This window comes from Falco biarmicus, chromosome 8, assembly GCF_023638135.1.
Source record: "Falco biarmicus isolate bFalBia1 chromosome 8, bFalBia1.pri, whole genome shotgun sequence".
NCBI lineage: Eukaryota > Metazoa > Chordata > Aves > Falconiformes > Falconidae > Falco > Falco biarmicus.
The window spans coordinates 41,766,409-41,788,071 of record NC_079295.1 but is presented as its reverse complement, the minus strand read 5'-3'; the positions used below and the strand labels follow the sequence as shown (position 1 = coordinate 41,788,071).

Below are 21,663 nucleotides of genomic sequence, written 5' to 3'. Positions count from 1 at the left end.
AATGTTTTCCTATGCTTCTGGGTTCGTACCAGGCCCCAACTGAAAGCAGCACGAACATATATAAGTAATGATGCAAAACCCACATAATCCTCATTACAAATCTACTCAGCAGCAAAACCAGAGCAATCCATTTCTACAGAAATTCTGGAGTGCCAGAGATTTGTGTAGAAAAGTAACGATATAATTGAGAAATGCTTAGATTAATAATTACTGAAATTAAGCTGTTTATAAAGCTCCTGAGTTTGACTTAAGGGAGGTGGCAAGGATGCAGGAACTTTTACTCCATTACACTGTATATAAAGCGAGTGTAACATTCCTATAAAAATGGAAATGCATGCAGAGGTTAAAAGTGGAAGAGTCTCCCTGTCATCCTCCAGGCTACTGAAAAAAAGAGCAGGAAGAAGGAGCATTTGGATGGAGAGGCAGTAGAGAAGATTCAATTATTTATCAAAAAATAAAAAATAATCCTGTGTTCCTTTCCCAGTGAGTCATCCAAGCCTTCTAATTACTTTCTACAGATTTAGAGGAAAAGCCAAAATCTAGACAGCAGCCTCAGATGTGGACTCCAGCACGCTCTCAAGCGTGGTTCCATTGAACAGGTTGCTCCTAAGCGTCACGAGGACAGGCAGAGCACCCCTGTAACAGAGATGCTGCACGTAACGTGTCACACAACATGCACACCGCAAAGTTTAGTTCAGTTTTATTTTCCACTGTAACGGGTTTTGAATGATACATCATGCAGTCTGCCAGTGTATCCATCCATCTCTGATGGAATTTTAGAACGAAGATAAAAGACTTATCTCCACGGGATGGGGGAAGGAGGGTTCAGGTCTGCTATCAAGAGTTTAATACATTTCAGCATCGTTTGATGCAATGGCAAAAAATTTCCCCTTGTTACCAGCAAAATGTGTCCACAATTTATTTTTTCCTAAATTGAACACTACTGTAAAGATACATAGAGCCCAGAGAATACACATCTGCAGTACACGTTACACACTTTACAAACTAGACATGTATAATTCTACAGAATGCCTCAACCCCCGTGGTTCTCCCACAACGAAAAAACAGTGTTCCAATGGACAAGACTGTGAGAGTGAGAGAGGTGTTCCATCCTGCACAGCGGATGTTGTCCAGTGCACTTCGCAGTTTGTACAGGCACAGTGAAGACGAAAATCAAAGCAAGGGTAGATTAAGATTATCCTGCCCATTTCTTTGTCGATTCCTTCCATTTCCAACTGAGATGTACTTCATTCATGTTTACACAGGGTCTTTCTCATTCAGTAACGAGAATCTGATTAGGCCTTCTCCTTTTGGACCTGCATCACCGTTAGCTTTAAATACCCATTAATTCAAATAAAACAACGTTCAGCTTAATATTTATTTCCAAGCCTTATTTAGAAAAAAATCAGGCAAATGTGCATCCTAGTCCATTAGGCTTTATAAAATGAAATGTAATAAGGTTCTGTAGGCAGAAGTTACCGTAGCAAAGTTTTTGTGACTTATTTTTGAGTTTCCAGAGTATTCAGGATAATCCACTCTCACCCTTGTTGAGTTAAATACAAACTTAAAAATGCATCAGCCGAGATCTTTCCAGGTTTCAAACCTTCCTTGATTTCAAGAAAACAAGTCGATGAAACGTGAACTCAAGGACAAACACAAGATATTTTAACATAGCATTAAGAGAAGCTCAAGTGAGCAGGAAATACTTTTTACTTACTAGCAAAAAAAACAATAAGCACTTTAGTTCCATCTGAAGTACGTTTTCCATTTGTGAACGGTATTTCCACCAAAATTTGTCCCATGCATGACATTTTAGATGTGAAATTTGATTTGCGCTGTACAAATCACAACTTTAAAATTAGCCTAGAATAAATACAACACAACATTCAAAGACCAAAGAAAGTAAGATAGCATCAAGTAGTGGAAATAGCGAGAGACAGGTTTTGATTTCTGCAGAGCAGATGTGTGGTTTTCATTTCTATATATAAAATGTGTAAGACTTAAAAATGGTACAAAAGTTGAATATACAATACGCAATACAAACTTAAGTTGCCTAATTAAAATAGGCTTACAAACCAAGAATCTATATATAAGCAGAGTAAGTTCAATTGACAATAATTTCCAATCGTGTAAATATCTCTGTGTTCCTTTTTGAGAATTTTAGCCTAAGGCATCTTTTCATTATTGCAGTTATAGAAAATCCTCCTGCAGTCTTGATGTAAAAGTTAACTTGGAGAAACCTAACGTTATTTTAGCTAGATGAACTGACTGGCTGATCAGCACTAGCACAATTAAGAGATGTCAAAGCTAACTTATTACTCAAGCTGAAGAAAGCTGTCTAAACTGCCATACATAACTAACGGTGATGGTGTGAGGAACTTGATACATTTTTATTATTTTTTTAAGGTAATGCTGCATCTACAAAATACTTCCATATCGAACTCTGAATCTGAGACAGAACAAAAGGTTTACTACAATACAAAATCTCTGACAGCAATTAAGTTTGGTATCTTTTCCAAGACAACTGTTTGAGAACCAAAACAAGAGGATCATTAGTTCATAGTAGAAATTGCAGCTCTGAACAGCTGATAAGATAGTACAGAGTAGTTCTGAATTAGTAATTTTATTAAAGATTGCATATGGCAAGTTCACAGTTCATTTTTCTGGCAGTGCACATGCACATAAAGAAAGAAAATATAAAACTTTGGAAAATACAAAATAAATTAAATACATGCAAATTTGCAACTTCATTAAATATTTTTTAGCAAAATGCTCCCCAAAATAGTGCAACATTAAAAAAAAACCCCAACAGTTAAATTAAGTCCAACTTACTTTGCACCAACCTAAATAATTTCAGTAGAAAAAAATATCTAAAGTCAATTCACAATCTTTCAAAACGCTCTACATCAACTAAATAGTTCTACATCTACTAACAAACACATTAAGTAATAAAAAAAATAATAAATCAATCTCAAGTTAAATAAGAGCAAACGCCTGCAAAACAAGACTAGAACGGCTATGCTCAGCTGTAACCTTCCTAGAACCCACGCTTCATTAAGACATAACGTTGCATGCTACGCACACCTGAACACGGAAGATATGTGTGTGGCACAGAAGCGGTAGGCAGGGAGGAAGAGGAGGAGGAGTAGCTTCTGCTTGCCAGCGGAACCTTCCCAGCACGATTCCAGTGCCCCCTTGCTGAGAAGACAGAAACTTTCTGTGTGACACGAGAGAGTTCCAAGAAAGGCAAGCGGGCTGATCCTTACCTCCGTGAGCACAAGCATACCATCCCTAGGATGACTTGTATATTGTAACTTATGAAGACGTTCTTTTCCCCTTGCAATACACTCTTCACCTCCTAACAAACGCATTCCCATATCTGGTCTGCAAAGGACAGCTTGAGTATACAACTCTCACTTCCTTTTGACTCACTCTATGCAATTTTTTTAAGGTAGGGTCTGGGGTTTGGGAGATTATTTTCTTTTATTCTTTAAGGTAGTGTCTGTTCTGGTAGGGGACTGTTCACTCCAGCATCTGAATTCCAGTGTGAACAGATCGGGGCTTGCCAAAAGCATGTGGGAAGGGGAAAGGGCGAGGGGAGGGAGGGGGAGGCGGGCAGGGGGGGGATGCTTGTCAGCTTTTCCAAGACAAGATTTCCACAGCATTCTGAAAGCCTTCAAAATTTCATAGAGAACAACGCTTACAAACACATGGCTAGCCATCACACTCCAGGAAAACCCACCACTGTAGGAAGAACTACAAGCAGATCAGATCTTAATTTTAAAATAGGTCACACAGATATATTCATGTAACTACCAAACTTCAAAACCTAGATCTATACTAACAGATTTCTCTGCATCCCGTTTGATCTTTACCAGGTACTGCAATAAAGGTTATTTTATACAGTCCAAAGATTTTATCAGGATATTACAAATGGTTCTTTGGGGAAATTTACTTCTGAAAATGTAAGCAGTAAAATTAAACCATATAGCAGCACATTTTCATCCCCTAAAAATATAAAATAATATGTATATTATACAGTAAATCAGTCATGACAGAGCACAATCACCTGCTTTTGATGGCACTTGGTCATTGAATCATTAAATTCTTTGATGCCAGAAGTCGGGATTTACAGATGCAACAGAGGACTTCAAAAATGCATCAATCTGAGTGTAGAAGCCCCAACCTAACCAGCGCCAAGGGGTCAAACGCAGTCAGTGAGAGATTCTGAGTGGCAGACTTCCTATCGTTACTTAGATGGTTATGTTAAATACATTGTACAAGTATCTGTAGAAGAGTTGAGCTGAACACTTCTGTACACGTGAAGATCCTACGAAGCTCAAAATACCTGGGACCAGTGCATTGCAGATGGCTGTAGGAAGCGCAGGATGAACAGGATGTGGATCAGGTTGAAGAGGGGGAAAAAAGAAACTAGTGACTTAATGACAGTCCTTAACATGCTAAGTGGAATCGACCTGTCAAAAGAGAGCAAGAAAGGTAATGATAATTAGTGGATATTTGAGATTATAAAGCAGATATGCAACACGGCAAATCAACTGATACCTGCACTTCATAGAAACGTGATGCACAGCAACCAAAGAGCCACCATAACGGCCATGAAATGAGCGTCACAAAGCACAATTTTAACAATTCATAAAATTAGGGTCTCAGTTACTAAGTCTTGGAGAGGAATTTTGCCAGATTTATCTTCAAAGTTCCCAGCCCACAAATTGGCACAATCATAATGAAACAATTCTCTTGAATTAATTCTTTGCCTCCTGTAGTGTGGCATTATGTTTTGCCTAAACACTATCTAAAGGTCTAACATTTTTTTTTTCTTTTTATGTCTCTGTTCTTTTAAAAGGATTTCTCTCCACTGGTTGGCACTTGGATATGGCAAAGAGCAAATGTGTGTGTGTATCTTATGTAACAAGTAAAGGAAGTAACTGCAGCTGAGTTTGAAAACTTACTATAAAATGAAGGGATGAAAAAATATAAATCCAAAACAATCCTCCTGTTCTGTATGTCTCCTGACAGAGAGGTACTTTCCTGATACACACACACACACATATATATATAAAAAAATATGTGTTTACAGAAATCAAGAAAAATATTTTATATAATATCCTGAGACTATAGTATATTTATATACAATACCCTGACATTTATATTATCAACATATATTTCATATATATATATATACACGCTATATAATTTTATATATGTACAATATGCAGGCATGTCTCTCACTAATTTAATAGCAATTCCATCCAGAAGCAAAGTTCAAGGCACTTATCAAGTATAAAGGTGTAAATTTGATTATAAAACATTTAAAACACAGACTTTTAAAAACTCTTGGGTTTGAACTTTTTCTCCTCCCGCATTACTCATTAGCCATATGGAAAGCCCCACATAAGTAACCGGAAGTGCCTAGCATTTTTAAATTAGCTAATACAAAAATCAGCCTTACAAAGAGAGGTGTGTTTGCCTCAATTAAGCATTTTCTTGTATAGTTACTTAAAGAAAACTTGTTCATATTCAAGATCAAGTTATAAAAATAAATAAATATGTAAATATTGATGCATCAGGGTTTTGAAATTTACCCTAAATTAATGGTGGGAACTGTAGTTAGCTCCTAGTTGTCATCCTTATTAAAGGAAACCAGGATGGTTATTAATTTATGCATCTTACTGGCTAGATTATCTACGGTCTGCCTAGATTAAATATAGTTATTCATCTTGCTCAAGGATGGGGAGGTGCTGGGAACATACCAGAGACCTTAGGATAAGGGACATACAGACAAGAGCCTATTTGCACAGTGTATTTCACAAATGCAGATCCCAGAACAAGCTGCTTTAATAATTTCAGTATACCATGATGGAGCATTGCTGCAGTCCTTAGCATATCTTCACGTCAGTCCTTTCCTTCTCTTTCGAAATGAGGTATCAGACAAGTTTGAGCAAATATTAGAAGGGGAGGATAGGCAGATAACCAGCTCCCTTCAGATTTGAAATATGAAAACACACATCATCAACGCATCTGCTGCTGGTCTGCCTGCCCAAGGCTCCCAGGCAGCGCCGGAGCATCCCCGGTGTGCTCACAGGTCTATTGATACCAGGAGAGCATCCTCCAGCTCAGTCCCTCAGAAAGGTGTTGGAAAGCTGGTGAAGGCAAACCTAGAAGTCTGCACAGGGCACCACTTGCTCTGGCAGAAGAAATTTTACCAATGAACTTTGTGAGAACAGCAAGAGCAATATTGGCTGTTACTGAGGGGTAATCAATCATAATCAATGCCTGGCCTAACAGCAGTAAGTGTCTATTATCTTTACCGTGAATAATGAATGAATGCAAGATAAATTTCTCCTCGTCCTGGTATAAAAGTTTTCATTCCAGAAAGAGGGATGTTACTTGGCAACAAACATATAAAACCCCCACCTTTATTTCACTGCTATTAAATGAACATACAAGAAAGTTCTGTTCTAATTCTAGCTGTGTAGAACTATGCCATTCAAAAGCAGAGTGTAATTCTACAGAGCACAGAAATGTCTTGACGATATTACGGAAATAATCTGTATAAAGTTTTCCATGTGCAAGTAGTACCTTTACTAACACTCTTACTCAGGCCCCTGATCCTACAAGCTCAGAATTCAGATTACTCCAGTACTCCCAAAATCATTTGCCAGCCAAACAGTTGCAACTTGCCAATAATCTTAACCGAAGGACCAAAACTGATGAGAAGTGACCTTCTTATCACTGCCCAGCCTTAGTTTACTACATCTTCAAGAACTCTTTCTAGGTGTATGGAAAAAATCTAGAACTTGACTGAGTTTAAAAACCAACTATAAAGCCTGAAATGTGGTTCTTTGGCATAGTAATCATAGAATCGAATCACTGAATACCTCAGCTTGGAACAGACCCATAAGGATTGTTGAGTCCAACTCCCAAGACATTTCAAATTCTTGCCTTACAGACCCCATGTATGGCCTAACAGAGCCAGGCATTAGACTGAATCTTGAGTGACAAGGGAACTAGACCAAGAAATGCCATAAAGGAACACTATTGTCCATTAAGAAAAACCCACACACAGAGACACTTTTTCAACCGCTTCATTCCAACCAGCAGGGCTTCCATTTGGTTTTCAGATGTATTTATTTTCCCCATTTTTTTCAGAAACTGTAAATCCTTAAGTTTACCCAGTTTCTTCTAAGATCTTCCATCTTCTTTTCCTCCACCCCTGTTGTCCATGAGCTCTCCTCTGCAACGTGTTCCAAGTGTGCCTTGAATCTGCTCATCCTCCACTGCCCTCAAATCTAAAAGTCAGCATCTAAAACATTTAAGAGGTATCCCATGCCTTCTGATTGACTTTTGATTGATTTCCAAAACCCTATCTTGTTATACACCCATCTGGTTTTAAGTGCATTTATTTTGTTAGTAACTTTTATTAACCTACAGTCGTTCACTTGACATGTGCCTATACCTGATGTATAGCCTGTCTGAGTCTGACACTTAATTTCCTAGCAGATGGTATATTAAAGGCCCACCCAGTTTAGGCAGGTAGCAGTCTTTTTTCCCACAAAGCAGCAGTTATGATATATGTTTGGAAATATTTTACATGCTTTTATCGCACTCCTTTTCCCTTTGCTCTTTCACGGAGGTGGGGATGCAATGAAGTAGATAGACAAGCTATCTTGCTTGTGAGATGGAAAAGCCAGTTTCAGTTCATAATGAACCAATGCACAAAAACACTCAGCAAAGACTTGCCCTTATTCATCCACAGTGAAAATATGTTGCTTGCAGCTACAGAGCTATGGAAAACACAATGAACAGAAACAATCTGCACAACACAATAACAGCTTGAGTGCGATGTGATGGATGGTTTGCATGCATGCATGACATGAAACATTCTCCAAAAAAAGAAAAAGAAAAAAACACCCAAGAATGCCGAGTGCCTAAAGGAACCCACAAACTGTCATAACAGAGTCATAAGCCAGAATTAATCCTCAAGGAGAGAAAAAAGCCAAACTTGGAGGGATAACTTAGCGGTTTTAATGGCTTTTCACAGCCAGTCACTACCATCCAACTCTTAGCACGCCTGTAACATAAAGTTGTCATCTAAAATAATAGAAGATGTAATAAAATAAATGGGAGGACAGGATACATGAAGCAGTCTCATGGGAATACGCTGCTCATCTTTCCAGGATGAGATTTTTGTTTAGGAGAAAACCTCAAGCCCTTGCAATTAAAGTATTTCCATTTTTTTTCTGAAGACAGCTGAATAAGAGTGCAAAGCAAAAGAAACAAAAGTGAAGTTTGCCAAACTGTGACACACAAATTTGGAAAGCTCTGTGCTGCTGCCACTTACGGCTGCTCTGCCCTGTCCCAGGCCGGAATATCAAAATATATTATTATATTATATATATTATATATATTATCAATTTTATATATATATAAAAATCATATTCTATATAATATAACAGAAATATAATCATGTTACAGAAAGCAAAAAATTATATGAGCAGAAGGAACCTCTTGAACTCTATTTTTACTACATGAGTTTCACACCTCTATGTGTGAATTTTAGTACAGATCTACCAGAGTATTTCAGTTTATTAAAAAATTTTTAAGTCATTAAAATAAACACTCTCAGCAGCAGCTTGCAAGGCATTCTAACAAGGCACTCCTCACTAATTTTCACAGTTAAATTATCAGCAAATGACTCCTACTAAAACTAGAAAAAAACCAAACCTGTGGGTCTTCTAAAAGCAAGACTGAAATATAGAAAAAACTGGGTGATCAGTGAAAGAGTAAGTTACTTTGCTCTTACTTCTTGTCTATTTGGTGTTGTGATAGTAGCTGGAGTTTGACAACCCTCCCCCTCGGATGGCATGGACAGCCGTTGGAGAAGATGCTGGGTAGTGACCAGGGCGGATGGGCTTGGCTGCAGAATAAGAGGAAACCAAACAAGACATTTAGCTTTCACACAAGGCTTTCTACAGCGCACCTTCTCCTCTAGTACAAACCTCCTTGTTTCCAAACAAGGAGCCATGCTTGGCAGAGCAGTCTATAACCTGCCTCTGCGGAACATCGCATTCCCTTACCTCAGCCAGCAACAAACCCATCCATTTTCTGCCTGTGACAGAACCATTTAACCGTCCTGTGCAAGCCCCTCACGTCTGCCAAGATTATGGACTGTCCACACAACAGAGGGAAGTCATGACCCACTTGGTGGTCAGGGATGTACTTTCTATGTTCGATTTGACTACGTACATCATTTCAGCTGACACTGAGACAAAGCTAGCGATGGCTTTCTACAAGACGTAGCATACAACAGGAAATAATTGTCTCTCAGGTTTTAAGACCCCGGTGTTAGCATACCATCCAAAACATTATCCTTCTACTTTAGCAATTCCAACAGATCATTTAAAAAATTGCCCATCTGAAATGCCATTTGATTTCATGCACACATTCAGATCACACCACAAAGATATATCAAGCACCTAAATTATATAGGAAGATCTTTGACTCTACACAGTCCAAATTAGATCACAAGGAGAAGTAATCAGGGGCAAAAAAAAGAGAAAGGGACAAGGTCCCGAAAGGCAAGGAAAGAATGAAAGCAGAAGGAGAGTATGTGGGGGAGGAGGAAGAAAGTGAGAGACTAATTTAAAGAGACAAGTTTTCAGGTCACTAGAAGGGCACACAAGACCCATTATGCCATCTATTTACTGAGTTAAATAGCAGAGGCACTTTAAACTTTAGGTGGGGCAGACTCTATTAAAAAGTGAAGGCTTTGAAGATTCCTGTGCAGCAGAGGAGAAGCAGACCCTGTGGTTTGCCCTGGACTGCTGCTTTCAAAGCTCTCTCTATTTAAACACGAGCAAACTGACCAACCATGAAGTATGCGAGCGACCACTAACCCTTTAGCTCCATGTCCTTACCGATTTGAGCAGAGTGTGCTCGCCGTGCCATGTTTTTGGCTCTCACAGCCTCCTTAATGCGATCTACCTCCTGCTGGTACCGTTTGCGGTCTCGCATGGCGTTCTCCTTGGCCTCCTTCAGTGCGCTCTCCAGGGCCTTAACTCTCTCTGCCGTAGCTCTAAGTCGTTTTTCCAGCTTAGGAAGCTCGCAACGAAGATCTGCATTATCACGTACCAACTGCAAGAAAAGAAGTTTCAGAAATATCCTGTCAGAAACCTATGAGGACCGATGGGAAAGGTCCTCTTACAAGGAGAGACAGAAAAAGCCACCGATTCCTCTTCCCACCTTGTATACTACAAATGAAACAGGCCTCTTCCAGAAACGGCTGTAAAAAGCTTACGTCAAAGCGAGATTTATTTTTAATCATGCAGTTCCTTTGTCTAACTGAGGTATAATACTAATTTAAATTATTCGAGACAGATCAAAGAACAAGTAAGTTTACTCCATTCAACAAAATTTCACAAATCTGATCCTGAAGGGTGGGGGGTCCAGGACAAACCCTGCTATTGCACGGCACTCTGCTACTGCAACTGGCTTTACTAGACTTTAAGAGCAACTGCAGCAGAAATTCTACTTTTCTTCAGAACGCAGAAATATCCAGCATTTCACAAATACTTGATCACCCTCATTATTTCAAAATAATAATGATGAAATATGGCTTACAGGTAACACCGGGTATCATCAAAAACTCATCTCCAGTGGCTATGGCATGCTTACCTACTTGTCCCCTACTCAAGCATATGGGAAAACTGGAAACTTCAATGCCTCAGACATTGCTAAAAAATCACTTTAAGGCCTGTAGTTATAAGTGTGATCATGTGCTACTCTGAATTCATGCTCTTCCTCAATTAAATACAAACCTGAGCAAGGTCTATCAATTACCACAATAACATATAACTTTACACGCAACAGCAGCCAAGGGAGGTGATTGCTTTTTTGATAAATAAAAAGCTGATGCAAACAGTTAGAAAATCCAGTACAATTTCTACTGAACAGATTATACCACTACTAGAATTCAACAGAAAACTGTTCCAAAGGAGCGATTCCCCCTTTTCTGGAGTGAAAGGAAGAAAGTGGTTTAACTACCACATTAATAACACAGTAATGCAACAGCACGTACTAACATTCACACATTGTTTGACAATCCAAATGTTTTACACCTGCTAGTTCAGGCTTAGTGCCAGAAGAAAAACACAAAGCAAGCTAAAAGATTGTCACAATGTGCTTTTTCTGCAAGTGTTGAACCCTTGTTCTACAAAATAGTTATAAGAGCAGGATGACAGCACATTCGGGTCAAGTCCAATGTCATTCTTCCCTCTAAGTTTTCTATGAGATGTAGACTCCTAGCTGGTTTTGAGTAAATATATGCTAATGAGAGCTATAAAAATCTGTATCTGAAAACCCAGCAGATGTGTGAACTGAGTGCAAAAAAGGCAAAACTTGTAAAAGGAAAAACACTCCTAACATGTCCTGATTTCCTTATTTAGAAACTAGGTCTTTAAACCATCTGTTCCCTGGGAATCTCAAAACACCGAACCTTAGGCGGACGCTTGTCATGGTCCAGCACTGCTTGCTTTTTTGGCACTTCCACAGGAATAAAGCAAGCAAATCTCATAGAGTATTGTGTCTCACTAATAACAGTTTCAGAAAACTGCACTGGAGAATGTTATGTCACTACTCAAAAATGAAATCAAAAGCGTCTTTACTGTTGTGTGCTATACACCTGAATAGTGGGACAGTTCAAAAATACTGTCATCTGAAAAGGGGGTGGGAGTATGCTTATGGGCAGAAATAGCCTAGTTTATCTAACAAGGTGCTACTTAGATATATACGCATACCACTGATACACACACTTCCAGCAAGCGGAGGGTAAGGCTCTTTCCTTGACGTATACCCGAAACGTTAGCCTACTACACATCCCCTCCACCCCCATTTGCACAGTGGGTACCTAGGGTGAAGGGCTCTCCGTAGCCCTTGTCTCTCTGAACAGCAGAATTCCAAAGGGAAGGGGAACTCCACAAAAGAGGGAGGAGACAGAGATGGACATGCCCAGAAACTCTAGGCAGCTTCAGGCCAGGAGTCAAAACGAGGGATACATGATCCATCTGGAAACCAGCTATCAGCACACAAGGTAATAACAAACACTTGGTGCTGGTTTTTATACGTTACACCAATACAGGGACAATTAGTCTTGCCAAAACTCCTAGGATCTATTTTCACAGAAAAAATAATTTAACACATTCAGAAGTAGTATCAGTGGTGGCAAGAGCAGCTCTAACACCAGCTCCCAATGCCAAGAATTTCAGTTGAGAACTACAGATACCATTTCCCCAGACAGCACAGGTTACCTTCAAAAATTATCCTTTTAAACATAAAAAAGCACAATTTTTGAGGTGGAAGGAGAGGCAGAAGGAGAGGCAGAAGGAATCAGAGCCCCTACCTGTTTGTGAACCTTTGTAAGCTGTTCCAGGTTGTTCTCAAGAAAGGAAATTTTCTGCTTCTGCGCAGCACTTCCACCTCCATCGTCGCTGTCAAGTTCAACACTCTGCATAGAGAGTTGCAGCATTCAAAGCCAGGCAGAAACTCAAGAGGAAGCTCAGCTCTTTTGTGAATCCAAGCTTCCCAAAGGCAGAAATGTCTTCCAGAGCCCCAAATTAAAGAGCATTTATTTTACTTGTTCATTTGATCTTTAAGAGCCACATTCCCCACTACACAAAAAATAAACTATTCTTACTTGTGGAGGGATACTGCATAGGAAAATAATAGATTTTCATAGGGAAAATCTCTTTTCCATTTTTTGCCACTCCTGGGAGACATTTTTTATGTAATATCTGTTTTCAACCTTAAAAAAAAAAAAGTATAAAAACATTCTCCAAAACTACTCTAAAGGACTGAAAAGTATTGTGAAGCCTTTGGCTATTTATGCAGCTTCTGACTCATCTTTGACAGTTGATAATACGTTCATTTCTGCCAAATAATAATTTGGCCAGGAAAAGGCTGACGAGTCACAAGCCCATAGAAAGAAAGGGCCACAGCATTCAGTGTGGCATAAGTTAGTGCAAGTTATATTGAATAATTTCTGGTAACCATTAAAACCATCTTTGAGAAATTTTGTAATTGAATTGGATTGATTCATTTTGTTTAACCACCAAGACTTGTCCGTAACAAATTAGGACCAAATAAAATCTAATAAACATTGGAACAGTTTTAATCTTATTACTCACTTATTGAAAAAGATAACATCCTATTTGCACCAACATGCACTAAAGGCTTCCCACAGATCCCAAACATACCGCAAAAAAGATGACACTTTGGTTTAAAAGAGTGCAGTCTTACTTTTTTAACGCGGGTGGTAAGATCTTGAACAAATAATTTGCGCAGGTTATGAAGCGTCTGAAGTTCTCTCGCCTGGAATAAAAAAAAATATAAAAAGCAGAAACCACTAAGACACTACTGTAGATAGCCTGGTGTAAAAATCCTCCTCAGATTTGAGTCAATACCATCGCTTTGTTGTGATTTACATATGGAGCTGTACCTGCCGGCAGGCACGCGCAGCTCACAGGAAAGCAGTGCTCGCGCTGTCCCCCACTGAAGAGCTCTTGCACCCCCCAGGGTACTCACCACGCCAAAGCCACTTCGGAAAAGACCTCGACTCTGCCTTAGGGCATGGGGAAACAACAGCAAAAAGCTGAAGTCTCACAAACCGGCCATGGTTACACACATCTAGTGACGTGCAAGAACTCTGGATTCACTCTCTAGCAAACACACTAGCCTGCTCCGAATTCTCGCTCACAGGCACTTAAGATGTTTAAGCAAGCAAGCAAGCTGTTACACTGGTCAGGTTCGAGGCAGGCGTGTAGCACTTCATTGTAGCTGCACTATTCAGCATGCTGGTTATTTCAGGTGATTTGAAGGAACAAGGACAGCAAAACAAAGAGTACCAGTAAACTTATCGATAATAGCTTATTCACAGGGGGGCAACAAGAATAGTTTTTATTCTTAAATTTTAAAATTCAGTTTCATGATTTGGCCAAATGCACAAATGTAGCCTGTTATGATCTAAAGTGATCACTTCCTCAGGCACAGGTACAAGTGTTTGGTAACACATCGGTGATGAAGACCTGGGGGAATAAAAAAGCTCAATAAAGTGTAACTAAGACATACCACTGTTTCCTCCAGCCCCTTAAGATCTTCTCTTGCTTGTTCCCTTTTATCATTAAGCAGTCTAGAAAGATCACATTAAACACAAATAAAAAATGTTGAAGCCATGTAGCACAGAACAGACTCAATCAAGATTCAGTTTGATTAGAACATCTGCAGATGTGAGCAAATTGTACATCTCTCTGCAGCTGTAATTATGCTGTCGACTGTCCCAGATATGCAGCTCTCTCACGTGGAACGGCTGAGCCACCATCTCCATTTTTTGTGCCCACACATGAAATCTCCAGGAAAGGGTTTTACTCTGACATCTGTTTTATTACTTAAAAAACAAAACAACAAAAAACCCCCCCAAAAGACGATCACCCCAAACCCCCAACTTCTTTCTTGTTTATTTTTGCTGTGCATTAAGGAATGAGGCGTTTAACACTTGCTGCGCTATTTTATAAAATCAGAGCTCTCAAAAAATCTTTTTTTGGCAAGTATCAAACCCACTATTGAAAAGCCTATGATATAAAACTATGGAGTAATTGGTAATCACTTATTAGTACTGCATGTTGGCTTTGTTACTGAAATGATACCTTCAGTGTGACTATTTCAACACAAAAGCCTCTCACTAGCATGTGCTGCCTGTGGACACGTTAAGAGGCACTATGTTCAAGGACACCAGATGAGAAAACTGTTGACTTACATGAGCTTTTCCAGTTTCATTTCTCTTTCCTGGTCCTCAATTTTTAATTTATCATAATCAGCAGTCAGTTTCTCCTGTTCCAGTTGCAGCTTCTGATTCATACTAGAATGCAAAAGGAAAAGTCAGTACAGCTTGGTCCCAAATCCCATCAACAAGGGTGAGTAAATGTCCACAAACAAAGCAGAGGACAGCAGGAAGCAAAGCTGTAACTACTGAGAAATTCTGAAAGAAATTACGCATAAAGAATCTGCAGAACAATATTTTAAAATATTGGAGAACTAAATTCAGTGGCTTGCATCCTTTCTTTTAAAGGACACAAACTCTTGCAAGCTTTCTGTTCTGCTTCATCATGTTTCTCATTCCCCTATTATTTATTAGTCTCTGGCCATACAATCAATATGATGAAAGAATGAACAATACAACAGGATTGCCTAGATTTTGTGAATACTGACAAAAAGAAGCGTACAGGAGCAACAAACTCCCCTTCAGTGCTGGAGTATGTGACTAACAGAGTTACACTGCTGTGTCAGGAAGAAATATTAAGGGTGGGAAAATGGGACACATTCAACTCACCTAGACTCTCAGAAAGTCTGTGGCAGGACTGTAAGAGGCTCTCAAAACCTTTATCTTGTACAATCTGTTCTCCTCCAAGCTTCTCTTACCTACTGACCTGCAGGTGTAACATTACCCCTTCTTTTTCCTCTCTATAATTTTATAGACCTGTTAAAGCTCCACAATAAAGAACTAGGCACTGTAATCCACTGTGAAAAACAATTAGAGGGTTGGCTGTTGCATGTAAGGTCACTACTTTCTGTAAGACACTGAAATCTAGAGATATCAATTAAAACTAAGAAAACCAACCCCAAAACATCCCTGCAGTGTCCCAGAACAGGACAGGAATAGAGAAAGCAAAGGTGTGAGTGAACGTACTCTCTGATTTCATCAATTATTTTCTGCTTCTCTTCAATTTCATCCCTCAGCCTGGACAGCTGCTTCTGGTGGGCTTCCCTGTGACTCTCCATCTGCTGCTCCAGTGCCTTCTGCAGGGTGCAAAAACCAGAGCCATACATGAAACAGAAATCAAGTAGCGCACAGCCCAGCTTCCTTCTTACGTGTCATTGACCTATCTTTCCAGATCTGAGTGAAGCTTATGGAATCAGGCTAATTCAGGAATCTGCCTGGTATAGCTCGATGATTACAGAACTGTGCATCTCCTCCTCGAAGCACTTAATTCAGACAGTTTTTAGCAACAGATGTACACCAATTTCCACTCATTTTCTTGCAAGAACTGCCGCATGTGAAAGCCAGGGTCTTAGCCGGTCAAGTGCCAGGAATAACACTGGTTTTACCAGTCTTCTATTGATTCCACCTGTTTATACATGTACAGCTATACCTGTGACAGAAGTAAAACCCAAAACACCCTCCCACTCTTGAGAATTGTTTACCGACAGACCTGTTATTTAAATTCTAGGTTTAGATATATCTCAAGTAGTAAGAAAAACTCCATGCATCTCTTGAGCTTGTTAATCAAAGATTGGCTTTTTTTCTTCTAACTGTAAGGAATAACTGTGCAACTGTTTTTAATAACTTTAATATACGTAACATTTTTAATACAAAATAACTTTTTATAATGGAGGTAAAAGTTCTGAAGCTGATGAACCTCCATCACTACCCTTGTATAACTACATCGTTCCTTTTCTGCAGTTTGCAACCACATCAGTAACCCAACTCATGCATTACTGCCTAGCATTTCTTTGCATTCCAAAAGAAGAAAACACCAGAAAGCAGGTTTATATTTCATTATTATTTCTAGGAGATAGTCAGAGTTCTTGCCAAATTATTTGGGAAAGTGACCTTTTTTTTAATCAATTTTTTTGGTAACAAATTTGTATTAACCTTAGTAGCATGATTCCTTACTTTGCAAATTGACTTTCAGCGGAGTTCCACCAGCAGAAAATTAGAGTAACATAGAGGTGAATCAATATCATTTTTTAATCATATATAACCAAACTGTTCTCAGCTATGGACGCCATACACTGGGGTTTATATTTTGGTTCTCCGTTGGTGTGATTTGAGGAACCCAGGCATTTCCAATTGAGTGAACACAGTCCACTGAACCTCTGTACTCTTGGAAGTTGGCACAGCTTACAAACTGGTCTCAGAAGACACACACCTCAGATGTTCAGACTGTAATTTACTTTTTTCCATCATCTGATCAACAACCTCAATACTAGCAAGTTCTCTTAATTCCACATTGCAAAGGTCGCTTAATTACATGAGGTCAGGTTTTCTAACAGAGGCTGGAAGCATTTTCCGAAAGCACACAACGTTGTACAGGAAGACAAAATTACACCCTAATTATCAGCTTAATGAACGATCTCACTGAGAAACGCCCTCTAAAATTGCAGCATGCCATAGTACCTTCATCTCCTCTGCATCCTGAAGCCGGGTCAGATGCTCCTTCTCCTTATCCTTGAAACTGACTTCATGCATTTTTTCTGTTTAAAGTTGGAGACAGTTGAGAATTAGCCACAAGTTCCAGGACATGCTACGTCCAGCCATTTAAATAAACCCAACAGTTCCTCTTTTTGCAGAAAGCAGCAGGATCAGGGGAGGCAGCTTTGGAGGGGCAGAAACCCGCCATGGTTTGCAGTACCCAAGCTGTGACAATACTGCCCAAACCCCCTTTTCCTTCTGCTAACAGGCCCCATTGTCTTCAGCCCACCCAGCACCTTTCCAAGCAACCCTTGTCTCCTTTTAATGCTACTTATCACAGTCCTCCTCCTTCTCATATCCCTTCACTTTCTATGGGGAAATGGTGCCTCCAGAACCAGGTCATTTCTTATGAGTGCGGTAGGAACATCAGGAGATGGAATAAAAATTCCATTATAGAAATGCAGAGAATTCTATTCTAAAAATGCAGGAGATGTTTAAAAAACAAACAACAACAAAAAAACAACATCAAAAAACAAGGTCTTGTCACCACCTGCTACTCCTAGAGTCAGAGAAGATCCCTTGTACAGAAATCCAGAATAATGTTAAGGCTACTACGTCACATCGTAATTTTAAATAAACCAGGAGCTTAGCAATGCTACAAGACCTGCTTTTGATACACATTTTCCACAGTAAATCAGAAGGGGAAAAAACAGCAATTCTGAAAATGAAGTCAGCTGGATCCTATATAGGAGCTAGGAAAGATACACCTTTTACTTGACTCTAAGGGAAGTAGCTTCCTTTTGGAAGGGCATTTACCGGTGGGACAACTGAAATTAGATAAATATCCAAGAATTTTACAGAACAGTGATTTAGCAAGATTGATCGGTGCTGTTTGGCTAAAGTATTTGTTGAGGTTTTTTTTATTTCTCACATCATGAAAGCTCAAGGTGAAGCTTGTCAAAGTTCTTGATTCCTTTGAAAAATTATGTTTCTCTCTATTTTGTGAATGGACTAGGCTGAAAGGGATAATCCTGGTTTCATCTGAAGTGTAATGTACTACAAGGAAGTGCAACATGTTAAATATCCCGAATCACAATTTTAGGTCTTCACCGCAAAATACTAAGCAGACAATAAAATGTTTTAAGACTACCGTACGCATGATAATGCAGCCAACACCGAATTTTCTAAGGTAGAGTTGGTAAAAGAAGTGATGACCGCAAGACCCAGTGTTATACCTTGAGCACGTAACTTGGCAAGTTCTTCATTGAGAGAGTCTTGTGACTCTTCCAGCTGCCTTCTCTTCTGCTCCATATTTTGCATGTAGTCTGTGAGGGACTTGATCTTTGCTTCATGCTTTAAAGACAAGGGGAATAGCAATAAGATGTGAGTACCACAGCTTGTTACTGAGGAATTCAGGTACTGTCCTACATAAGGAGGAAAAATAGACCGTTCTCCACATGCAGAGCTGATGACTAGGAGAAACCACAGCAAAGGATCCGAGGAGGAGCTAACAGATCAAAACAGACTGCATTTTTAAAGGTCACACATTAGCCCGAGACATATGCTGAACAGTGCAGGTAGTAACTCCAAAACATCCTTGGAAGCTCATGACTTGGTGTTAAACAAACAGTAGCAGCTTTCTATAACCAGTGGAACAGTGGTCTTCTGAGGTGGCTTCCTGGATGCTTCAACCTGCAGAAGCTCAGATTGACTTTCCCCAGCCATCCTGATGATTTGTTTCTTGCTAACATCCTTTTGAACTAGAAAGTTTATGTTTACACAGAAAATAGTGAAAACATCAAAAATGGAACGAATATCTTCTAACTTGGGGATAAAATTAAGCTGCTGTCTGGGAATTATTACATCCTGTCAATAAGGCCACTGAAGCACCTGTGGGTTCACCTCAGCAGAGAGGGGCCGAGACCTTTACAGCAGCCTCAACGCGGAGCTCGGGCTTAGAGAGACATCATCCTTAGCAGGAACCAAAATAGTTCAGACCCTCCCGGCCCCGAGGTCTCCAGGAAGGGAAAGGTGCACACCCGAGCTGCACGCTTCGGGCAGCGAATCCTCCAGTGGCCTCCTAAACCTAACAAGAAATTTGGCCAGCTCTCAGCTTGGCTCCAAATGTCCTGGCTGCAAAACGGAGACCCTTGGCATGGCACGCAGCAGTGGCGCACCGTTTTATGGCTCAGCTTAACACGGACAGGCCTCAATCTGCACTTTGACGTTAGAACCTCCAAAAGGCCAAGGCAAGGTGACTTACGAGCATTTCTTCTTGGTTCCTTCACCACACAAACATACAGTACTTGGATAAACGTCTCAAAATCCTAAACCTCCAGTCTCCTGTCTGGAAATAGGCACGGAGGAGAACAGCTAGGTCAGGCTTGTGACAAGCTCTGAGCATCAAAGCTCTCTGTGATTCCTGTGTGGCTGCGGTGTAAGAGGACAAATACCAAGCCCACAGAACCTGCCGGGCTGCCTTTCATGCCTTTGCTGGGTCAGCGTAGGCCACCAGCAGGGCTGAAAAGGGCTGTCCCACCACCCACTGCTGAGGCTTTTATTCCCAGCAATGTGTTCCCGCTCCTCCTGCCAGCAGAAGCACGCACACAGCTGCCTTGCAAGTCAGTCCTTAATCTGCTTTACTACTCAGATTCCTCAGGAAAGGGAGCCCTGCAGGCTGGCGGGGTGACTCCCTGCAGTGGCTGTGCCAGCCCAGGGTCTGCTTTAGGACAAGATAAAAAGTACAGTTTTTACTTCACATTTTTGGATAACCAATACCCTCAGACTCCAGCCTCCCTGTAATATTATGCACACTTCCCAGTACAGCTTTATTAAGTAGAACTTTAAAGACATTCTGCTGCAGGACAAGGGGCTACCCTTGCCCCAGGTTTTCTTAGACTAAGCGGTAGCAAATGAAATACAGTTAATTGTATCATCTCCTCCCCTTCACATGTCTGCTTCAAAGCAGTTGAGCACGTCAAAGCAGTCAGTCCCCTTCCCTGCAGCAAGCACCACTGCTTTGCAACTGCCACCCACTGTGAAGCCCTCCTACCATCTGGATTTCTGTCTTAGGTAGTAACGTTTTCCATAATGTATTACGTTGTATATTGCTGCCTGGTTATCTTGCTAGCACACTAACAGACCAGATATGTTGGGGGTCTCCAGATGTTTTGCTAGCGAGCCATACAATCACTGCCTCCTTTCTCAGGTTGCTTTTAAAGTGAAGGTAAAAGATCCAAATTCACACTGAGAAAAACACTCCGAGGAGGATTCTCAATATTATGTCATAGAACACTTTTTAAGAACTACAGCAGGACACAATATTGCCACTGAATGTGCTGAAAAAAACACTGAGAGGAAGGAATGGGAGAAGAGAGAAAACCCAACAAAACAGACATGAGAAACACACTCTGCTCCCTTAAGCCTCATTTCTCACTCCCAGCACACGCGTTGCATTTCATGAGGAAGGAGGCTGAGAAAGTCATCAAACCTTGCTGCAATGGGCTGAGGGAAGGGACAAACGTACTTGTGAAATGAGGAGCTGGCAAGCCGCGAGCTCCCTCTCGCTGGCGTTCATCTTCCTGTTGGAGTCTATCTGGGCGCTCTCGAGCTGCTTGCTGCGGTTCACCAGAGACTTCACCTCCGACTTCATCTTGCTGATGTAAAGCCGTGCCATGGTGAACTCCTCCTCAATCACCCCATTCACGTCTGCCAACTAAACACACAGAGAAAAGATCGCAATCTTGAAGGTGTGGTTCTTGCAGGTAAGTCAACGCAAAGCAATCATCCTGCTGTGAAACTCTTGTCTAGAGCTAGGAAGCCTCTGTGAAAGCACATCAACCCTCAAGGAGTACCCATGGACCTTCTGGTCACCTTTAAAAATGTTATACCACACTGCTTCTTACAATCTTCACTAATAAGCCCCAAAAGAGAGAAATTAAGACTTGCGCTCACAGTGTGCTTCATCAATTTAGTGGTTCAACATCTGAAGTAACCAAGCCCACCATCATGGCAAGAGCATATTTTGGAGAAACCCTCTCACATCACCAGCATGGGAAATGTTCCTTCTTTCAAACTGCTAAAGGTTGAAGAGCGTTTTCAAAGTACTCCTTAAATGAGTCTCCTCTTGAAGGGTTGTGCTACCCACTTCAACAAGGAGCTGTAAGACAAACATGGGTCTGGAAATCTCACCTGGCAAGAGAAAATGGCTCTTGTCTCTAAATATTAGCATAATTCTATTTATACATCATTTCCTTCCCTGGTTTACTGTGGTGCCTTTTATTTGTATGTCTTTCTCTTCATGACTTTTCTTCAACTACTTATTTCACGTAACCCAAGGATGAGCTGCAAAGGTTCTCCTTGAGCGAGCACGTGGCTAACAACTTCATCTGATTTTCGCC

General features: G+C 40.4%; 1 protein-coding gene across 1 annotated transcript in view; it reads right to left on the bottom strand.

Moving 5' to 3' along the window:
• Window positions 1-687: 687 nt before the first annotated feature.
• KIF5C (kinesin family member 5C) overlaps window positions 688-21,663 on the bottom strand; it is an 85,505-nt gene continuing 64,529 nt past the window's right edge. The window contains exons 16-26 of the mRNA XM_056349851.1: window positions 20,790-20,978; window positions 18,499-18,616; window positions 17,249-17,325; window positions 15,758-15,867; window positions 14,828-14,929; window positions 14,143-14,203; window positions 13,315-13,386; window positions 12,419-12,523; window positions 9,939-10,155; window positions 8,825-8,938; window positions 688-4,475 (exon numbers count right to left, since the gene is read on the bottom strand). Of these exons, the coding sequence (XP_056205826.1) occupies window positions 8,832-8,938; window positions 9,939-10,155; window positions 12,419-12,523; window positions 13,315-13,386; window positions 14,143-14,203; window positions 14,828-14,929; window positions 15,758-15,867; window positions 17,249-17,325; window positions 18,499-18,616; window positions 20,790-20,978 (1,158 nt within the window). The 3' untranslated portion in view covers window positions 688-4,475; window positions 8,825-8,831. The remainder of the gene's footprint in view (window positions 4,476-8,824; window positions 8,939-9,938; window positions 10,156-12,418; window positions 12,524-13,314; window positions 13,387-14,142; window positions 14,204-14,827; window positions 14,930-15,757; window positions 15,868-17,248; window positions 17,326-18,498; window positions 18,617-20,789; window positions 20,979-21,663) is intronic.